Source organism: Mchenga conophoros, unplaced genomic scaffold, assembly GCF_057382185.1.
Source record: "Mchenga conophoros isolate Kocher_MC1m ecotype Shallow Benthic unplaced genomic scaffold, M_conophoros_male_GT1.1 unmapped_scaffold_6, whole genome shotgun sequence".
Classification (NCBI taxonomy): domain Eukaryota; kingdom Metazoa; phylum Chordata; class Actinopteri; order Cichliformes; family Cichlidae; genus Mchenga; species Mchenga conophoros.
Window position 1 is genome coordinate 391,245 of NW_028182333.1, and position 19,057 is coordinate 410,301.

The 19,057-nt window shown below is 44.6% G+C and overlaps 2 protein-coding genes across 2 annotated transcripts in view; both read left to right on the forward strand.

Annotated features, from left to right (window-relative positions):
* LOC146546167 (uncharacterized) overlaps positions 1-304 on the forward strand; it is an 11,413-nt gene extending 11,109 nt beyond the window's left edge. The window contains exon 3 of the mRNA XM_085266647.1: positions 1-304. This exon is cut by the window's left edge and continues 122 nt beyond it. Coding sequence (XP_085122773.1) covers positions 1-149 — 149 coding nt within the window. The 3' untranslated portion in view covers positions 150-304.
* The window catches only part of LOC146546160 (uncharacterized), a 168,397-nt gene extending 161,695 nt beyond the window's left edge, over positions 1-6,702 (forward strand). The window contains exons 5-6 of the mRNA XM_085266651.1: positions 2,784-2,830; positions 5,945-6,702. Of these exons, the coding sequence (XP_085122777.1) occupies positions 2,784-2,830; positions 5,945-6,477 (580 nt within the window). The 3' untranslated portion in view covers positions 6,478-6,702. The remainder of the gene's footprint in view (positions 1-2,783; positions 2,831-5,944) is intronic.
* Positions 6,703-19,057: the final 12,355 nt, after the last annotated feature.

Genomic DNA, 19,057 nt, shown 5'->3' on the forward strand with positions numbered 1-19,057 from the left:
TCATGGCTGTGCCTTCACCTGGAGACTGGCGGTCCATCACAGAGGGATTCCAGGAGCGCTGGAACTTTCCTCTGTGCTGTGCAGCTCTGGATGGGAAGCACATCCAGACAAAGGCACCCCATATATCATATAGGAGACACACACATTGATATACACTAAATATTCATTTCATTTCTTTTTTGTGGTGCCCAAATTGATGCACCTGCTTGATTTTGTTTAAACAATTATTGCACACTTTCTGTAAATCCAGTAAACTTCTTTTCACTTCTCAAATATCACTGTGTGAGTCTCCTGTATGATATTTAACTGACATTTTTTATTGTAACAACGATTTATACAGGAAAATAATGTCTATTAACAAGGTTGCCCAAACTTCTGCATCCCACTGTATCAGTATATTTTGTCATTAGTATAATATGAAATAAATTCTACATGTGTCAAGTCGTGTGCCAACATTTGCTGTGTAGTAGAACTGAGACATTAGTCATTATAAACATTTATTTGAAATAATATTAAAAGTCTCAAACAGAAAAACATTAAACATAAATATATAAAATATAAGAATTTACAGAGAGACAGGAATAAAAAGGACCAGCTGCTCTCCAGAGCAGGAACAAGGCTGAGGAGGAAATGCTCCATTGGAGACTGGTGTGGCCTCTTCAGGGACTCCAGGATGGCCAGCTCCACCGCTGATGGACCGTCCTGGGACCCGTCCCTCATCTGCCTCGGAGCCGTCCTCCTCTGTGGGCCTGTAAAACAGCACAAAACACAAAGAAATGAGAAGGCTGCTACTAGATTTTAATTTCAACATTGAAAAAAAAACAAAAACAATAACAGGATATAATCAGATTGGTTGTAGATATTTAGTAAAGGTGATCACAAGGGAATCCCACCGACTAAAAAGGTATCAGTGCTTGCTGTACATATCTGTGGGTGCAGCAGCAGGAGCTCAGGGACTGGGGATGCTCTGCTGCAGAATCAGTTCGTTCTATCAATACAGTATTAAATGTTAACAGGTTGGATATAATAATCGTAGAGTAGACAGTGGTCCCTCATTTATTGCAGGGGTTCTCAGAATAACTAGCCCCTGGTCACAGTTCTCACAATTGATTCTCAAAGTGCAAACCTTTGTAGATTGCAAAACGTAAAAGTATTATTATGCCGCGGTTTGTCTTCATCTGCCCGCCACTTTCGTGCGCCTTTTTCCCTCACGGTGCAGGTGTCTATTTCCGAATGAGGCTCATAGTTATGGGTGTTTTTGTGCTGTTTTTTCTATTGGACGCGATGGTTATCAAAACCAAACGTGATAAATTTGGCAAGCGCAGGAGATTTGTCAATCAGGCTGCAGAATGCAATGCTGTACTGTGCAATAAAAAATCAGCGAAAAAGCAAAGCAGTGACGGATGAACAGCGGGACCACTGTGTGCTGTTTATTAATAAACAATAAAATATATTCCTAAATGACAACATGCATAAAAGCAGAACGGTATTTGTACGTCAGTGGGAAAATAGCGGTGGCTTGCTAGCTTTTGTGCGGCTTCCCCGGGTCAGTGAAAACTTTCAAAAGAGAAATGAATGAACTTACCAGGTTGCCCGATCTCTTCACATATCTTCCTCCAAGCTCGGTCCTTTTTATTCCTGTCTCGGTACTGAAAGCAGCTGGTGTTGTACAGCTCCGAGTTGTTTGCTACGCGTTGATTAGCCTTCCCTCCATTGAAGTATGAAAGGCTTTGGCTGGATCTGCCCCTTTGACCTAGGTAACAGCCACGTCACCAGGCTCCTGATTGGTTGTCGCGGCGCGATTTGACGCTGGAGTTCAGATTTTTCCAACTCGAGCGGTAGACGCGAAACGCGCGTATGCACAAAGTGCAACACAAAAACTCACGCGCGTGGTTTTATTCGCGCGTCAAACGCGCCTGACGCGCTACACTGACGCGCGTTTCACGCGTTTTGGCGTTTTCGCGACGCAAATCTGCTTCCGAATTTTCGCGGGACCCGCAATCGCGCGTCATCGCGCCTTTCCATTGACTTTACATGTAAACCTGACGCTCTATTCGCGTCCATCGCGTTCGGTGTGAACACACCGTAAGACGTCATAATGAACTTGTGCATATTCATGTAAGCTCAATAAAGAGCAGTGTTACGAGGGAGCAGACGAGAGCGACTGAGGTCAAGTGAAGGAACGGCGCTGTCACAGTTCTCTCCCTCATCAATTGTCTGGTTCCAGCGGTGGGTCTGTGCTAGACGACCCATCACCAGCTTTTTCCACTGGTTACCAGTACGTGGTAGAATCCACTTCCAGATCTGGTTGTCTTTAAATCTGTGAATGGATTGGCTCCATCTTATCTCTCTTTAACAAAAGAATCCAAGTGGAGCCCTCAGGTCTGCAGATAAGCAGCTTCTGACCAGAACTAGACGTAAAAACAGAGGTGAGCTTTATCGATGGCTGCAGCCAAACTCTGGAACAGTCGCCCTTCACATCAGGTCGTCACCAACACTGGACATTTTTAAAAGCCGGTTGGAAACACATTTGTACTCTGTAGCTTTCAATCCTGACCAGTCTTTATAGTCATTACTGTGTATGTTTCCTATTTTCTCTCTACTCTGTGCAGCACTTTGGCTCAAGCTGTTTTTAAATGTGCTGATAAATAAATGTAGATTTCTTTGAATAAAACAGTGGAGCCGAGCTTTGAGCTCAGTGTGTAACAGTGTGTGTGTGAGAGCCATGTAATGTCCATGTGTGCATGCTGACTGTGCTGCTCTGACCCCCCTCCTCCTTTCAGGGTGGAGCCTGCTGGAGTCCGATGGTTGAGACCAGGTCTGAGGAAGTGTAAGTGTGTTTTTAATGGGATTCATGAATCAGAATCAGAATCAGAATACTTTATTGATCCCTGGGGGAAATTATTTTTTGTTACAGTGCTCCATTTTAAACCAACATTAAGACAAGACAGACAATACGCTAACTAAGAATAGTACAATATATACATATATATTCATACATACATACATAAGTCACTTATAAATAAATATTTGGAAAAGAAACATGTGTAGTTGTAGCAGCAAACAGTGTGTTAAGTGGATGCGTTGTACAGGGAGATGGCCACAGGCAGGAATGATTTCCTGTGTCGTTCAGTGGTGCTTTTCGGTAATCTCAGTCTCTCACTGAACGAGCTCCTGTGACTGACCAACATGTCATGGAGTGGGTGGGAGGTGTTATCCAACATTGTCTTTATCTTGGACAGCATCCGCCTCTCCGACACCACCTTGAGGGAGTCCAGCTCCATCCCCACAACATTGCTGGCCTTACGGATCAGTTTATTAAGTCTGTTGGCATCTGCGACCCTCAGCCTGCTCCCCCAGCATGCAACAGCATAGAGGATCGCACTGGCCACCACAGACTCATAGAAAATCCTCAGCATTTTCTGGCAGATGTTGAAGGACCTCAGTCGCCTCAAAAAATAGAGACGACTCTGGCCCTTCCTGTAAAGTGCTGTGGTGTTTTTAGCCCAGTCCAGTTTATTGTCAATGTGTACTCCAAGGTATTTATAGTCCTCCACAATGTCAACACTGAGCCCCTGGATTGAAACAGGGGTCAAGTGTTTCCTGGTCTTCCTGAAGTCCACGATCAGTTCCTTGGTCTTTGCCACGTTGAGCTGCAGATGATTCTGCTCACACCACGTGACAAAGGAGTCGACCACAGCCCGGTACTCTGTCTCATCATCCCTGCTGATGCATCCAACCACCGCAGAGTCATCAGAAAACTTCTGAAGATGGCAGGTCTCTGTGCAGTGGCTGAAGTCTGTGGTGTAGAGGGTGAAGAGGAAGGGGGAGAGGACAGTCCCCTGTGGTGCCCCTGTGTTGCTAATCACCTTGTCAGACACACACTGTGGGAGACGTACATATTGTGGTCTTCCTGTCAGGTAATCAACAATCCAGGACACCAGAGAAGCATCCACCTGCATCGCTGCTAACTTATCACCCAGGAGGGTCGGCCTGATGGTGTTGAAAGCACTGGAAAAGTCAAAAAACATGACCCTCACAGTGCTCGCCGGCTGGTCCAGATGGGTGTAGACACGATTGAGCAGGTAGATGATGGCGTCCTCAGTTCCGAGACGAGGCTGATAAGCGAACTGAAGGGGATCCAGATGTGGTCTTACTATGGGTCGCAGCTGGTCCAGGATGAGCCTTTCCAGGGTCTTCATGATGTGGGAGGTCAGTGCCACGGGCCTGTAATCCTGGGGGCCACTGGGACGAGGCGTCTTTGGTACAGGGACGAGGCATGATGTCTTCCACATCACCGGGACCCTCTGCAGACTCAGACTCAGCATAAACAGTTTATGAAAGACTCCACACAGCTGGGGGGCACAGGCCTTGAGGACAAGGGGACTCACTCCGTCTGGTCCAGCAGACTTGCCTGAGTGAAGTCTCCTCATTTGCATCTCAACCTGGTATTGAGTGAAGGTGATGGGTGGGGGAGGGGTGTCAGGACTCTCACAGGAGGCAACATGTGAAGAGAGAGGCTGGCACAGTGGTGTGGCTCTGGATTCCAGGCTGACTGCAGGTGAGGTTGTGGGGGTGGGAGCAGACACTGTGGTGTCGAATCTATTGAAAAACAGATTCAACTCGTCGGCTCTATTCTCACCTCCCTCAGCTCCCCTGCTGTTGGTTGGCCTGAATCCAGTGATGGTCTTCATGCCCCTCCACACCTCTCTCATGCTGTTCTGCTGGAGTTTCCACTCCAGCTTCCTCCTGTAATTGTCCTTAGCCTCTCTGATCTTGTCCTTTAGTAACACCTGGACCTTCCTCACCTCCTCTTTGTTGCCCCCTCTGAAAGCCCTCTTCTTGTTGTTGAGGAGGGCTTTGATGTCCTTAGTCACCCACGGCTTGTTATTTGGGTAACAATGAACAGTCTGAGCTGGAACAATGGAGTCGGTGCAGAAAGTTATGTAGTCTGTGATACACTCAGTAAGCCCATTGATGTCCTCGGCGTGAGGCTCACAGAGTGTTTCCCAGTCGGTCACCTCGAAACAGCCCTGTAGTTCCGCTATTGCCTCCTCTGACCACCTCCTAACAGTCCTGGTGGTCACAGGTTCCCTCCTCACAATTGGCACATAGCGGGGGGTGAGGTGAATCAGGTTATGATCTGACCTACCAAGTGGGGGGAGGGAGGAGGAGCTGTATGCATCCTTGACGTTAGCATACAGTAAGTCTAAAGTTTTCTCTCCCCTGGTGGGACAGTCCACATATTGTTTGAATGTTGGTAGTGTATTGTCCAGTGATACATGGTTGAAGTCACCCGAGATCACAATAAAGGCACTCGGGTGCTGAGTCTGTAGCCGAGCTATGGCAGAGTGGATAGTGTCACATGCAGCTGTGGGGTTAGCAGAGGGGGGAACATAGACAGCCACCAAGATGACGTGAGAGAATTCCCTGGGTAAATAATACGGCCTGAGTCCAACAGCACACAGTTCAGTGTCCGGGCAACAAATCCTTTCTTTGATTGTTATGTTGGCAGGGTTACACCACCGGTTGTTAACTAAAACAGCAAGCCCACCTCCTTTACGCTTACCGCTAGCGATGCTGTCCCTGTCCGCCCGAACAGTGTGGAAGCCTTCCACGGAAGCATTCTCATCGGGAATGACCTGGTGCATCCATGATTCGGTGAAACACATCAGGCTACACTCTCGGTATTCCCTCTGACTCCGTACCAGTGCTGAGAGCTCGTCGATTTTAATTGCCAACGATCGCACATTTCCCATCACGATAGACGGCAGACACGGTTTAAACCTCCTCCTCGCTTCGAGCCTCCGCTGTCTCACCGTCACCTTTTTTCTTCACACATTCAACCATCTTCATCATGTCAGGAGTCATCATCAAAGTGTCAATCAATTAACAGATGATGGATCTATAACTGCAGCTGGATTGTGTTTGTTCTCTCCATCAGATTCCTGTCAACTCACAATCGACACAAACACAGTGAACACAAAGCTCCAACTGTCTGACAACAACAGGAAGGTGACACATGTGGAGGAGGTTCAGTCATATCCTGATCATCCAGACAGATTTGATTACTGGGATCAGCTGCTGTGTAGAAATGGTCTGACTGGTCGCTGTTACTGGGAGGTTGAGTGGAGAGGAAACGTTTTTATATCAGTGAGTTACAGAAGCATCAGAAGGAAAGGACGCAGTTATGACTGTTTGTTTGGAGGAAATGATCAGTCCTGGAGTCTGAGCTGCTCTGATGATGGTCCTCGTTCTGTCTGGCACAATAACAGAGACACATCCATCTCCTCCTCCTCCTCCTCCTCTGTCTCTAACAGAGCAGCAGTGTATGTGGACTGTCCTGCTGGCACTCTGTCCTTCTACAGAGTCTCCTCTGACACTCTGATCCACCTCCACACCTTCAACACCACATTCACTCAAACTCTTTATCCTGGGTTTACAGTCGGTCGTGGTGCCTCAGTGTCCCTGTGCTGAGTGGAGTGTAAAGAGTGTCTCCTGTTACAGAAACACTCTGACTGTTGAACAGATAGTTCAGTCTGTACATGTCTGTCTCTTTCACTCACAAACACGTTTTCAGATTCATGGATTCAATCAGTTGATGTTTGAAACTCTTCTAAATGATTCCTTGTAAACTTCTTCCTCTTCAGTCACAAACAAACAGGAAGTGATGTCACATGTGTTCCTGTCCACACAGCAGAATGAGTCTATTGCTGACAGTGATGTACAAACAGAGTGAGCATTTCTGAGGCCCAAAATAAACTGAGTAGTTCACTGAATGAACAATGGACTGTGAGCTCAGTTCCTTCATCATTAGTATGGATTATATATGTATATGTATTATATTAGTATCATATATATCAGGTGCTGCTGCTTTCAGTCATTGTGCAAATGTGCTGTTTGTAAGCTTGTAAAGCTGCAGTCAGCTGAGACTGAAGAAGTCACCTGATCAGTGAGCAAAACGTTTCTGAAAACGTCCAGATGAACAGAATCAACCTTTTGGGATCAGCCAGCAATGCAGCATCATTGTTGTTCAGCTTCAGAGGTTTGCAGGAATGAACTGATGACCAGAAACAGCTGCAAAGTCCAAGAAAATACCAGCTGGAGTTCAGCTGCATTTGAAGAAGTCAAAGAAAAGTAAGGATGGCAAAGGGCGACGTTTTCTTCCAAAGAGCTGCAAACATGGTCGACGCCTCATTAGAAGAATCATCTGGACATTTGTGAGGAACTCTAACCAAGAAAGCAACGTCACACAGATCCAACAGACAGTTTCCATGACTGCAAGTGTTGAGTGGAAAAATGCTACATTGCATTATTGCATCCTCTCACCACAGGAGGCGCTGTTGGCACCACTGATTGCTGATCAGCTGTTCTCTGATGATCTGATTGATACTGTGAATAACGGGACTCACTGAACTCTGTGACACAGTGAAGATTACAGAGTTTAACGTCACCCTTTAAGACTGACCACAGAACCAAGTCCGCCAGAGCTTTTGTTATATTTTTACATGCTGTGGAGCCATTTGTGGGAGCATTTCAAGTTGCTATACATCAATACAACTGTTATAGCCCTAATTTTAATAATATGTGTGCATTAAGTCCATAGTAACTACATAAACTGCAAAAAAAACCTCTGCTCATCCATCTCTGTGTGTATCAGGATACATTTGGTTCATAATACACAGAAAAATCAGAGTTATTACCTGTAATAAATGTGAAAGATTCCTGCAGTGATAACCAGGCAGGACTGAAACACATCCAAGCTGTCACCACGGTAACAGCACCGCCCATCCACAGGTGAGGGGAGGAGCAAAAAGAGGGACTTTGACCATTTTATACTAAAAACACTCAACTAATGTTTCTAATATGAAACAAATAAGCCCACATTAATGTGAGCGTTTATTAAATAATAATAATGATGATTTCCTCCTGATCTCATTTCCACAGCAGAGAAAACTGTGGTGTATATTGAGGTGGAGGGTGTGGTCTGTGGCTCAGGTGTAGAGTGAGGGTGGGGTGCACCACAGCAGCATGCTGGGACTGCTGAGGGTGGAGGAGGGAGTGATGATGACATCAGAGCTGCAGCACAGAGACCAGTGAACACACAGTCTGTTCATCTTTGCATAGATACAATATACAGCACAATATTGAATGACAGACACGCTGTGGGAGCTTCCACAGATACACTGACGTCAGCATCCAGAGTCCTCCTGCTGCTCCCCCCTCAGAGCCCCGTGATCAGCACCAACACATTCAGTTAGATGACAGAGTCCAGCTGCAGCTAGAATCAGCTCCCCTCTGTGAACAACAGCACAGCGTCAGTGTTTCACACTCAGTGAAAGGAGGAAACAGCAGAAGAACACCATGTGTGCTACGTTTCCCAGGACACACTACAAACTGCACAAATACAGAGCAGCACGTGGAAGGACCTGGAGCTGCATTTACAGAGCTGCAGACAGCGTGATGTCCTGTATGGACAGGTGGAAGGAACCAAGTCCTCAGCTGGAACACTCGTGTTTGTCCACAGACAGGAAACACAGCAGGAAACTTCCTCACAGAAGTGCAGCTCATGGATAACACACTTCCTGTCAGTCAGAATGAGGCTGCAGCCAAACACAGAAAGGTGTTTTTGTCCAGATGAGCCCAGAGAAGAAACACGAGTGTTCACAGACATCAGAAGCTCAGAGAGGTGAAACATGAGGTTGGAGTCCTCGTCAGCATCCAGAAGAGCTGCTGTGAAACCCTGAGTACTCATGACAGACTCTGATGGCACAAACACATCATGATTCAAACAGAAAGACAAACATGGAGCTCCTGATCCTCCTGCATGAGAACAAGCTGACATGAGCGCTGTGTCTGAGAGTGTCTCCCTGTCACAGTGACAATAACACAGCTGCTGCTCACAGTCATTAAACTGACCTGAGGTCAGCTGTGCTCCTTACATATGAACCATGTGACCTCACATCAGTGCTGTGGATGACTGTAGTCATAGAAGAGTAGAGCTGTAGCAGGTGGTGTGAGGAGGAGGTGGTGTATTCTAGTTAACGCAGTACTGAAACACTCCAGCAGAGGGCGCTGTTAAGTCCTTATTGTAACACAGTTACTGTGTGCAGTTAGACTTCATACATAATCTGCACTTATTTCCATCAGACATGCTGTCAGTAAATGATTGGTTTCTATTGATTCTACTTCCTGTTGACTCGTTGATGACAGTGAAACAATCACAGCTGATTGTGTGATGATGTAAACTGTCACTGTTACATTCAGTGTGTGTGACATAATGTTAGTGCAGGCTGATAACAGCCTGGTTCTGTTAGAAACACATGAACGTGTCCATAGATCAGTGTGTGTTTAACATGAGAGCTTCAGCCCTGCTGATGTGTTAAATAAAGACATGCAGGAAAACTGATGAGACTCTGAAATAACTCTTTATATTTATAATGTAACTCTGCATCAAAAGAACAACAAAGGATCCCAGACAGGTTTCTGTGAACAAAGACCATTCTGATGTTTCTGTGTTTCTAACACTTTGACATTATTAGTAAACAGACTGCAGTGAGCAGCATTTATAAAGAGCTTCTATATAAAGATATGACAGCTGTTTGACAAGTTATCACTCTGTGTTTGGACCTGATCAGTCAGCTGTTTACTTGAAACATGTTCATTTACCTGTTCTGTTATATTCATGTTCTTGTCTCTGTTGAAAACACATTTTAATGTCCCTCAGATTTTTCTCCCAGATGAATAAATATAAAAATGACACAAACTGACTGCAGCTACTTTTTGTCCTTTCTGTCAAAAACCTTCATGTGACTCATGAGAGACACGTTTCAGCTGTTTGTGACAGATCAGAGGCCAACAAGTCATTTATAACACTTTCCATCATTGTTTAAAGTTCTCAGTGTTTCTGTGTTGCTGCGTATAGGATCTCCCAGCATCATCACTGTGCTGTCCAATCATTGTGTGCGAGGTTACCCTTATAGTGCGATGTGTGTTTGCACAAAGAGAAGCATGTGTGTCAAATATAAATAAGCACAGAACAGAAACAGCTGCTCGTTTCTTCTGTTTAGAGTCAAGTTAGTGTTTTGTGTCTTTGTTTGAGGCCTGATGTCGAGCAGAGGTGTGTGTAACTGCACTGGTCTGTTATATGTGTGAAGTGTGTGCTTCTCTTCAGCATCATCTTTGTCACTGCTGATTCCTTTGTGTCATCATGTGTTGAGAAGAGAGAACAGTTATAACGGAGGAGCAAAAGGAAGCCCTGAAATCTGCATCAACAAGGAAGTGTTGGCTCACCAGTGATCCCAGCAGAGCCACTGGTTTGGCTCCAGTTGTTCTAGATTCAATGATGTTGCTGCTACAGATACATGTCAGCATCTTTATTGAATTTAATATGAAGCAGAAATGGTGTCATTAGGAGAAGAAGAGGAGAACAAGTCCGGCGAGGAGGCAGCAGCTCTTAAAGATGAAACAGCAGCTCAGCCCTGAGCTCAGAGAGCTGCACATGAAAAAGCTCCTCAAGCAGATCCTGTCAGAGGTTTGTCATCAACAGGAGGAACTGTTCACATCATAGGATGAAGATGCTGTCAGCTGGATGAAGAAGGTTATTTAATGCAAACGTTCACACTGAAGTCAAATTGTTGTCGTGTTGAACAGATTCATGTACTGATCGTCTCCAGAATGTTAGAAGAGCTTCAATGAATCATTAGAAACAACTTACAGCTGCACAGCTGTGTCAAACACATCTGTGTGTCATTGTGGGATTGTTGTGTTTCTACATGTGACACACGTCTAAAACATGCACACAATCTGAACACAAACAGGACTCATGTGTTCCCACAGCCAGATGCTGAGAGCCATTTCCTTGTAGTCCTGTGTCTACATACATGAACCATTAGATGTTATTGGAATGATTGTCAGCTCTGATAGTTTCATGTGTGTTTAGCTGGACGCTGTTTGATCCTCGACATGTTTAAAGGTGTCCAGTCCTGAGACACTGGGGCTGGAAACAGCTGTGATGTCATTGGACTGTCACACAGACAGAAGTGCATGAAGTGAGCAGCCGAGGAGCCGCTGATGTTTTGGATTCAACAGCATTTGAAAGGTCGACACAGACACATTTGCACACAGAAAGCTGAATCTGTCATATGCCACAGTGAACTCACTGTTCAGTGTTTTTCAGGAAGCTTCTTAACTGCCTCTGCTGCCAAACAAGCAGCTGATGTCCTTGAGAAGAAGCTGAAGAAGTCTTCAACAACAAATACAGGAAGTGGACTTTCAAATACTAGATTCACTTTAGACTCACAGAGAAATGACTCAACCAGCTGTGTTTGACTATATGAAAGGTCAGTGTGTGTCTGCACACAGACTGTTGTGTTGGACTGTTATTCAGTTGTCTGCTGAATGTTTTCAAATGTCTGCATCTCAGCTGTGATGAGGCTGGGGGTCATGGGAGGCCACCGTAGCAGCCTCTTCAACATCATGACATCATCATAAATGCTGCTGGACTGTCTGATGGGCTGACGGTGAAAAAGCCGTCGGGAAGGAAACAGAAGACATTTCAGAGGCTGCAGCAGATTTCTTTGATTCGGGCCTTTTTCAGCTTTATTGGACAGAGCAGTGAAGATAAGTGACAGCAAAGCAGAGAGAAAGGGGCGTGGCCCGGGTCAAAGCCAGGCCAGCTGCTCTCCACCTCGTGGTCACCTGCTCATCCTAGTGAGCTCCACCAGCAGCCCTTTCACACACTTTACACTGTCAAACACTGTGTGTGGACCTCAGCTAACAACAGGCTACATTTAAGTCTGGACTACATGCTTTTATATTGTTTTTATTCCATCAGCAGCTCAACATCATGAGCAGCTTTGACATAAAGACATCAAACTCAAGCTGACTTTAAACTACTTTTAATACAGGGGCTCAAAAACAACAACATCTTTATTATATATCAGGACACAAAGTCATTTCATCTCAAAGGGAAACAGCTTTATTTGGAATAACCAGCACTATCAACTGGTTTGGGATCTCCACCAGTTTCATGTCTTTGCAGCTTCTCCAACAAAGTTCCTGTAAAATCAGCATGTTTGTCTTTATTGGTTTGATAGTGATTGATTATTCAGTCCCAATCTGCTGTCATCTAAAGAACAAAATGATGTTTCTATGAGTCACAAAGCTCCAGATGTTGTCGGCTTCACAAAGAAAACAAAGAACTTAAACACAAAGTGTTTGGAGCCAAAATGTTCCCAAGCTGCTCTTTTTGAATGGCAGAGGTACAGTGGTGTCTAACAGCACACTGTGGAAGGCAAACATGTTATTGTTGGATGAAACTTCATGAATCCTTTGTAGATTTGAGCTGTTGGAGCCTTTCTTTTCTCTTCAGGTGTACAGATGCTGAGGAGGCAGGTGAAGCAGGTGAGCTGTTGTGATGCTGGCAGAGGGTGTGTCTTAGTAACTCTGTGAGGCAGAACTGGATCCAACATTGTGGATGTGTTGATGTTGGAGCCATTAAGAGTCTCTGGCCACACTGTAGGATTTCCCTTTGATCCACTGTGGGGGCATTTTGGAGTCTGTCAGTGAAACTCTTCATGTTTGTGTTTGACTCCAGTTTATAGAAACAGAGAAATGTGTCATGCTTTTGTTCGGCCTCCACAAATACACACATTTGTTCATTGGTTGGACTTTTTGGAAGGAGACACATTGAAAACCATGTTAATAAGATCTTGTTGTTTCCTGTGGATCCGACACAGAGAGTGGACTTCAGACAGAAAGCGTGGAAGAGATTTTAGAGGCCGTGTGTGGCAACAGGAAGTTTCTGTGTGTTTGCTGATCTTACATGTGGAAAACAACACGTGATGTTTGTGAAGTTCTACAATGATCATTGTTCTCACAGCATTTTGAGTGGGAACAGTTCAAACTGGGAGTAGTGGGAGTTATTTACTGATTGAAACAAGCTGAATGTTTCTGTGACGATGAAGATCAGCAGCTCAGCTGATCAATGAACTGACATCTATCAGTCGTTTCATGAGATGAAGTCATCAGCAGACATTTGTTCTGACTGTGTGATGAATGTCAGAACGTCAGGGCTCTGCTTTAGTCACTGCTTGATGATCATTGGCTCATTGTTGAATCCAGGGGCCCAGTCTGACCTCTGACCTTTGCTGCAGGTCTTCTGTGTTATCTCCACTTTCATGTCTGATCTTCTGCTGTATCGTCCAAAATAAACATCTGGATCATTTCCAACACTTCAGCAGATCTTTAGTTTGGGCAGTGCAGCACAGAATAACACATATTGTACTATACTGCCCACTCCTGATCTTATTGGATCTGTGTGTGAGGTTGGTGAAGGAAACACATGTTTACTGAGTGAGTCGCTGCCATTAGGAACTAGTTTTTATATCACAGCCTGGAAATCACACAGGACCATTTCTGCAAGTGAAAAGTCGTCATTGGAGGAAAAAAATTGTAGAGTTTGTGCGACTGAAGACTTGTCCCAACTACATGTGCTGCTGACCTTTGACCTTTCCTTTAGGTGCACAGAGGAGTCTGTGGAAACATCCAGAACTGAGGCAGTGCTACAGATGCTTCAAATAAAGTGGTGTATTATCCATGTTTTCTATGGATCACATCCAGTATCCTGATCTAACGAGCCCCTTTTTGTGGATTTTAGAGCCTCTGACTTTTGCTGCGTCTCATTTCAAGCACAAGAGCAAGAAGTGGATGAAGAAATGGGGCGAGTGGGGTCAGTGTGGTGCATGTCAGCTGTGCTCACACATGCTTTCACAAAGAACATGTGTGTTCATCGGCAGCATTAAGGCGCACTTTAGTCTTCATAATAATAAAGTATTCTGACTTTATTCTTCTGAATCCTCACAGTCATGTTGCAGCTCTGCTTTGCTTTAAGAAAATGTTCTACCAGGATGTTACTTTCCTAAACGTGTTCTCCAAATGTTCCAAAGACTTTGTTCTAAGTAGTTCTACATGATGAAACATCCACACTGAGTTTAAGAAGGACACACAAACACCATCTGTCCTTTCATCATGTGTACAAACGTGTTCAGATGTCAAATGTACCGTGAATGGATGCAAATGTGGATCGTTCCAATAAAATGAGACAGTTTTGTAAGTGGATCCCAGTTTGAAGTTCATTAAAACCTATAAGAACATGTTATTCAAACCAATTTTATCCAACAGGAAGAAGCATCAGGGGAACAGGAAACATTCAAACATGTTTACTGTAAGAACTGCACAAAGGAAGAAAACACAATCCTACACACGAGCACTTTAAAATGGACATTTAGCTTTTCAAACATCAGGGAGCTGCAATAACAACACTGAGCCCGTTCTGATCAGACTGAAAGATTTATAGAGATTTATCCATGTGCTGGAAAAGGATTTGATATCAACATAGATGCAAATTAGCAGGAGCATTTTCTTCATATTGATTTAGAGACCTGCTCTGCCACCTGAGCTACAGCCACCCCACCCCATAATAATAAAATGTAATGTGATAGTTGCACTTTATTAGCTCCCACAATCGTATGAATAATAACCATGAATGCACTGCATGCTCATAGCAAGTTCTTTAGGTTTAAAGTGAGATCCTGCTTTAAAGGGCGCTTCATCTGCTGGGAATGACATGTTTCTTCTAGTATGTAAGGCTCAGCCCATCTTACTGGGACTTACTTTTGTAGATCCACATGCTCTAAACCTGCTGCTCCATGATTGGTGCAGAAGCTTTAAGCTACTATTAACAAATAATGACCATGGACTTAGTTGTTACTACAATAACTTATCATTGAGCAACTTGTATATTTAATTTTACTTGTAAAACTATGCAAGTAGAATTGAATGGGGCACAGTGAGCTGAGCACAGGCCCACTCTGTGACACTCAGAGGTTTGTGGATATCATACTGAGAGTATTGGACACAGTGCAGCCAGCTTGCAGCCACTTTCCCACCACTTTAGCACAATGTTTACATGAGACTCAGCCACACTAATGTTCCTGGGCAGACATGTGGTGCAGCATGGCTGATGGCACTGTACCTGCAGCTGTCATGGACAAGAACCACTCAATACCTCACCCAAGCCAAGCCTGTGCTGATGTTGTGATCTGAGACCGAGACACTAACCCAGGATCATGATATGATGTTGTGAGAGTTTCACTAAGAATTAGCTCTGATTACAAGATTTCAATCTATCGTAACTCTAATTTGTATTTACTTCAGTTTGTTCATCTTGGAGCTGTGTGCAGCTGAGGACAGTCTTATTATTACCAGGTGAGGATATGTAACAGCCACAGTCTGTAGAGATGATGTCACCATGGAGTGGTGATGTCACTGGAGCTGCCAATATGTGCTCCAGCCAAAGCTACACCAGAGGGTTGTGCTGTGTAACAGGTTGGTGCAGGTGGTGTTATCTACATTTGAACATTAGGCAACAGTCTCATGAAGACACTTTCTATTGTTCACTAAAGACCAACAATAACAGAGACAAAGGGAGAGCAGCAGAACTAGTGCTAACAATTAGCACTGCTAGCCTGCCCACCAACACCAGCTAATGTTCTAAAAACGATGATCAATGATTTTGCTGTAACGGCTCCAGCTGTCTGTGTCAGGGACACGTTGGAGATGAAGTGAGTGATCCAGTGACAAAGGTTTGGAAAGCTGCAGTCAGCTGAGACTAAAGGAGTCACCTGACCGAGAGACCAAATGTTTCACTGAGAACGTCCAGATGAACAGAATCAACCTTTGGGATAATCTGTTCCACACATCCATGTTTCACTTACTGCATTATATTTCCTCATTGCTGTGCACACAGGCCTGTGGCTTATAACCAACTCCAAGTTCAGACTCAGAGGCTGCTGAAGCTGTTTTCTGGAACAGAGACGTGTTGGATATAAAACCAACTCTTCTTTATGTGTCAGCACTGAGGAAAGGAGCAGCTTCGTTTCTAAGTGTATGAAGGACTGTAGCAGTGTGTGTGTGAGGTTTGTTTCACAGACAGAACCATGTCAAAAACACAACTTCAGGTAAAAACAATACAAAATCAAAGAGTCTGATCAGAAGGATTAAACAGAGGAGTGTGGGACTGTTTTTAACAGACAGCAGGTTAAGCCAGGCTGGAGGAGTAAACTGAGCCTCGGTGTGAGCAGCAGTGTGTTTGACAGGAAGCTGAGATAAACAGTCTGGAGCCCATTTAGTGCTTCATATGAAAGTGTGAGGATTTGAAAGCAAATCTAAAATCAAGCAGGAGTCAGTGTGAGAATGATTTGTGCTTTTCCTCAGTCAGATGCTGGGAGTTTCAGTTCATCCATGTTCAGCGTGCTGTGCTTTGTGTAACAGGAGAATATGACAGTATAATCAAGTCTTCATGTCACTGAAAGCCTCCACAGTCTGCTATGGAGGTGCATCAGTTTGGATTTACAAGAATAACATTTCTTAAACCTGCCACAAGATGGCGCTCCGACAGAAGGGATGTCCACAGTGTAACACAGACACACACATACTGTGTGAATGTGTGAGTGAATGGGCTTTCAACACAAGGCTTCTGCTGCTACCTTTAATTACATAATTAGCTAACAAGAACAAACTGTTAATTACCACCAAAGAACGGCTCCAGATTTTAGCTGCTGACCATTTTGTGAAACGTTGATTACATCAGCTTATTGTTGATTTTTCAACCTTAATATCAGCTGCTTTAAAGGAGCCTGGTTCTCTCGCAGTAACAGTTTTCTTCACTAGATGCAGTGCAGGCACAGTCTGTGTTTCTAAACTACACACTAATGTTCATTGTTGTGCAGCTAAATCCTCCCTCTGGATGGGAAGAATCCCTGTCAGGCTTCAAACACCTGGCTTGGTGTTCTGGAGCTAATGTGTCACCTGTGAGGACTCTGAGATGAACACACAGCAGACACTTCAGTTCTCCGTCTGTGTGTCCTCAGTTTCCCAGCATGCCTTGGCTGTGGTGGTGGAGGTGAATGAGGGGAACATGCTGCTCTGTCAGCACTCAGGTTTCATACCTGGTGATCTCAGAGGACAAAGCGGCGTTACAGCAGCGCACGTTGATGAGACCTGATGCTCTGAACAGTTCAGACTTCAGCCTCACTCTGAGAAAACAAACGACTGACTGTCAGCAGCAACTACACCTGCTCCATCAGTGACGGAGAGAAGAACTGAGACTGAGAGACATACAGCTGCAGGTCAAAGGTCAGAAACGCCCGCTCTTTGTACGGGTCAGGAGTTAGTACTGCAGAGGTCAGAGGTCAGCTTGCTGACAAACCATTTGAAACAGTTTGGAGCTAAAAGCACAACAGCAGAGGAAAGAAGAGACACTGCAGAGATGATGCAAAATATTGTGTTTTGTTCTCAGCTGTCAAAAAGTGTAACACACGTGTTCCAGCACAGCCTTTGTGTACTTTCACTTCTCCATACTGTCCATTGGAAATCCTGTTTGTTACTTTTTGATTTCAGTCCATGTGTCCAAAGCAAACTTCTGTCCCACACTTTCTCTGCTGACTCTTCACCGATGCTCAGATGATCTCAGATGATTTCACCAGAACTCATCAAAATTCGGGCTCCACAGAAACCCAGACGTCACTAAACAAGCGTAACAAGCAAAGTGAAAACTGGTCGTTCAGCTTTATTGACCAAAGATAAGCTCACATGTCACCTCATGACACAGACACTTATTTCCACAGCATGCACGAGGACTGACAATAAGTGTCTATAAAGCCACTTCTATCTGCCACACCTGTGCTTCTGTCATGGTTGCTCTCCTCTCACTCTGTCATTTATCCACAGTCTGCCTCCCTCTGCTCCGTCAGCTGACGTCCTCTCTACACCACCTGCTGTGTTTTATCCTGCAAAAACACATTTAAGAAGCGTTGCACCGAGTAACGGGAGGAACTGCTATAAAATCCATTTAAAGGAGGTGGTGCTGAGTGCTGTGACTGGGGTCCCACCACTGACATCACGGGTGGAGGACATGTTGGAAAACTGCTACAAAGTGCTGTGCAGCCAGCAGAGCTTACAGTCTGTCCTGTGTGTCATACAGGCTCTCACACTTAGTGTTTCTGTGACACATTGAAGAGAAGTTTGTGTTGTTCACAGTTGTGCTTGTACTGAGTGACAGCTGACATGACCTAACAGCAATAATGTGTCTGTGCTGAATGAGAAGTAACACACAATGAAGTCTTGATGCATCTCAATCATCCAGGAAAGTGAGTCTGTTGCTTCTGTTCATCTGGACGCAGCGTTTTGTGGGAGAAACGTGTCGTCATCATCAGGTGACGTCTTCAGTCTCAGCTGCAGGTTTCAGTCTTACAAACAGGACATTTGCATAAAGACTGAAAGCAGCTGCAGGAACGATGGGCTGGGAGCTCCGTTCCTTCATCTTAATTATGCAGATTCTCAGGACCATTGATCAACAACCACTGATCCATGTCCATGAGTCCCATTCACAGAGATGTGGGAATGGCTGCAGTCACAGCATGTAAGATGGAAATAAATGAGAAGTATTTAGCTGAAGTGGATTTGATTTATGTTACTTCTTTTTTAACTTGTAGTTCTACATTGGAAGATTATTGTGATATTGGAATATAAAAATACATTTATATTCTATTATTTTCTCAAAATAAGCGTCACACTCGTGGAAGCCGGTGTAGCCGCCGAAACGCCTGCATTTATGGAGACTTTCAGCCCCAGGTAGGCCAGTTATGGATCTTGGATCCACATTATGTCAGCAGCTGTTCTCCACCGTGAACTGTGTTCAAACAAACACGCTCACGCCTCACAGACGACAGCTTACAGTCTGTAGAGATAAAGTGACTTCGTACAGCCCCGTCTTCAGTCTTGTGGAGATGATCTCGACGCTTTGGTGGATGTTACTAGCTCCTGTGCAGTATTTTGTAAAGACATGATTATACCCCGTAAGCGCGTTAAAATGTACGCTAACAATAAGCCATGGGTCACTAAAAGTGTCAAATCCTGTTTAAGGAAAAAGAGACAGGCCTTTAAAGAGGGGCTGTTACCGATTTTCAGACAGCTACCAAGGAATGAAAATCGA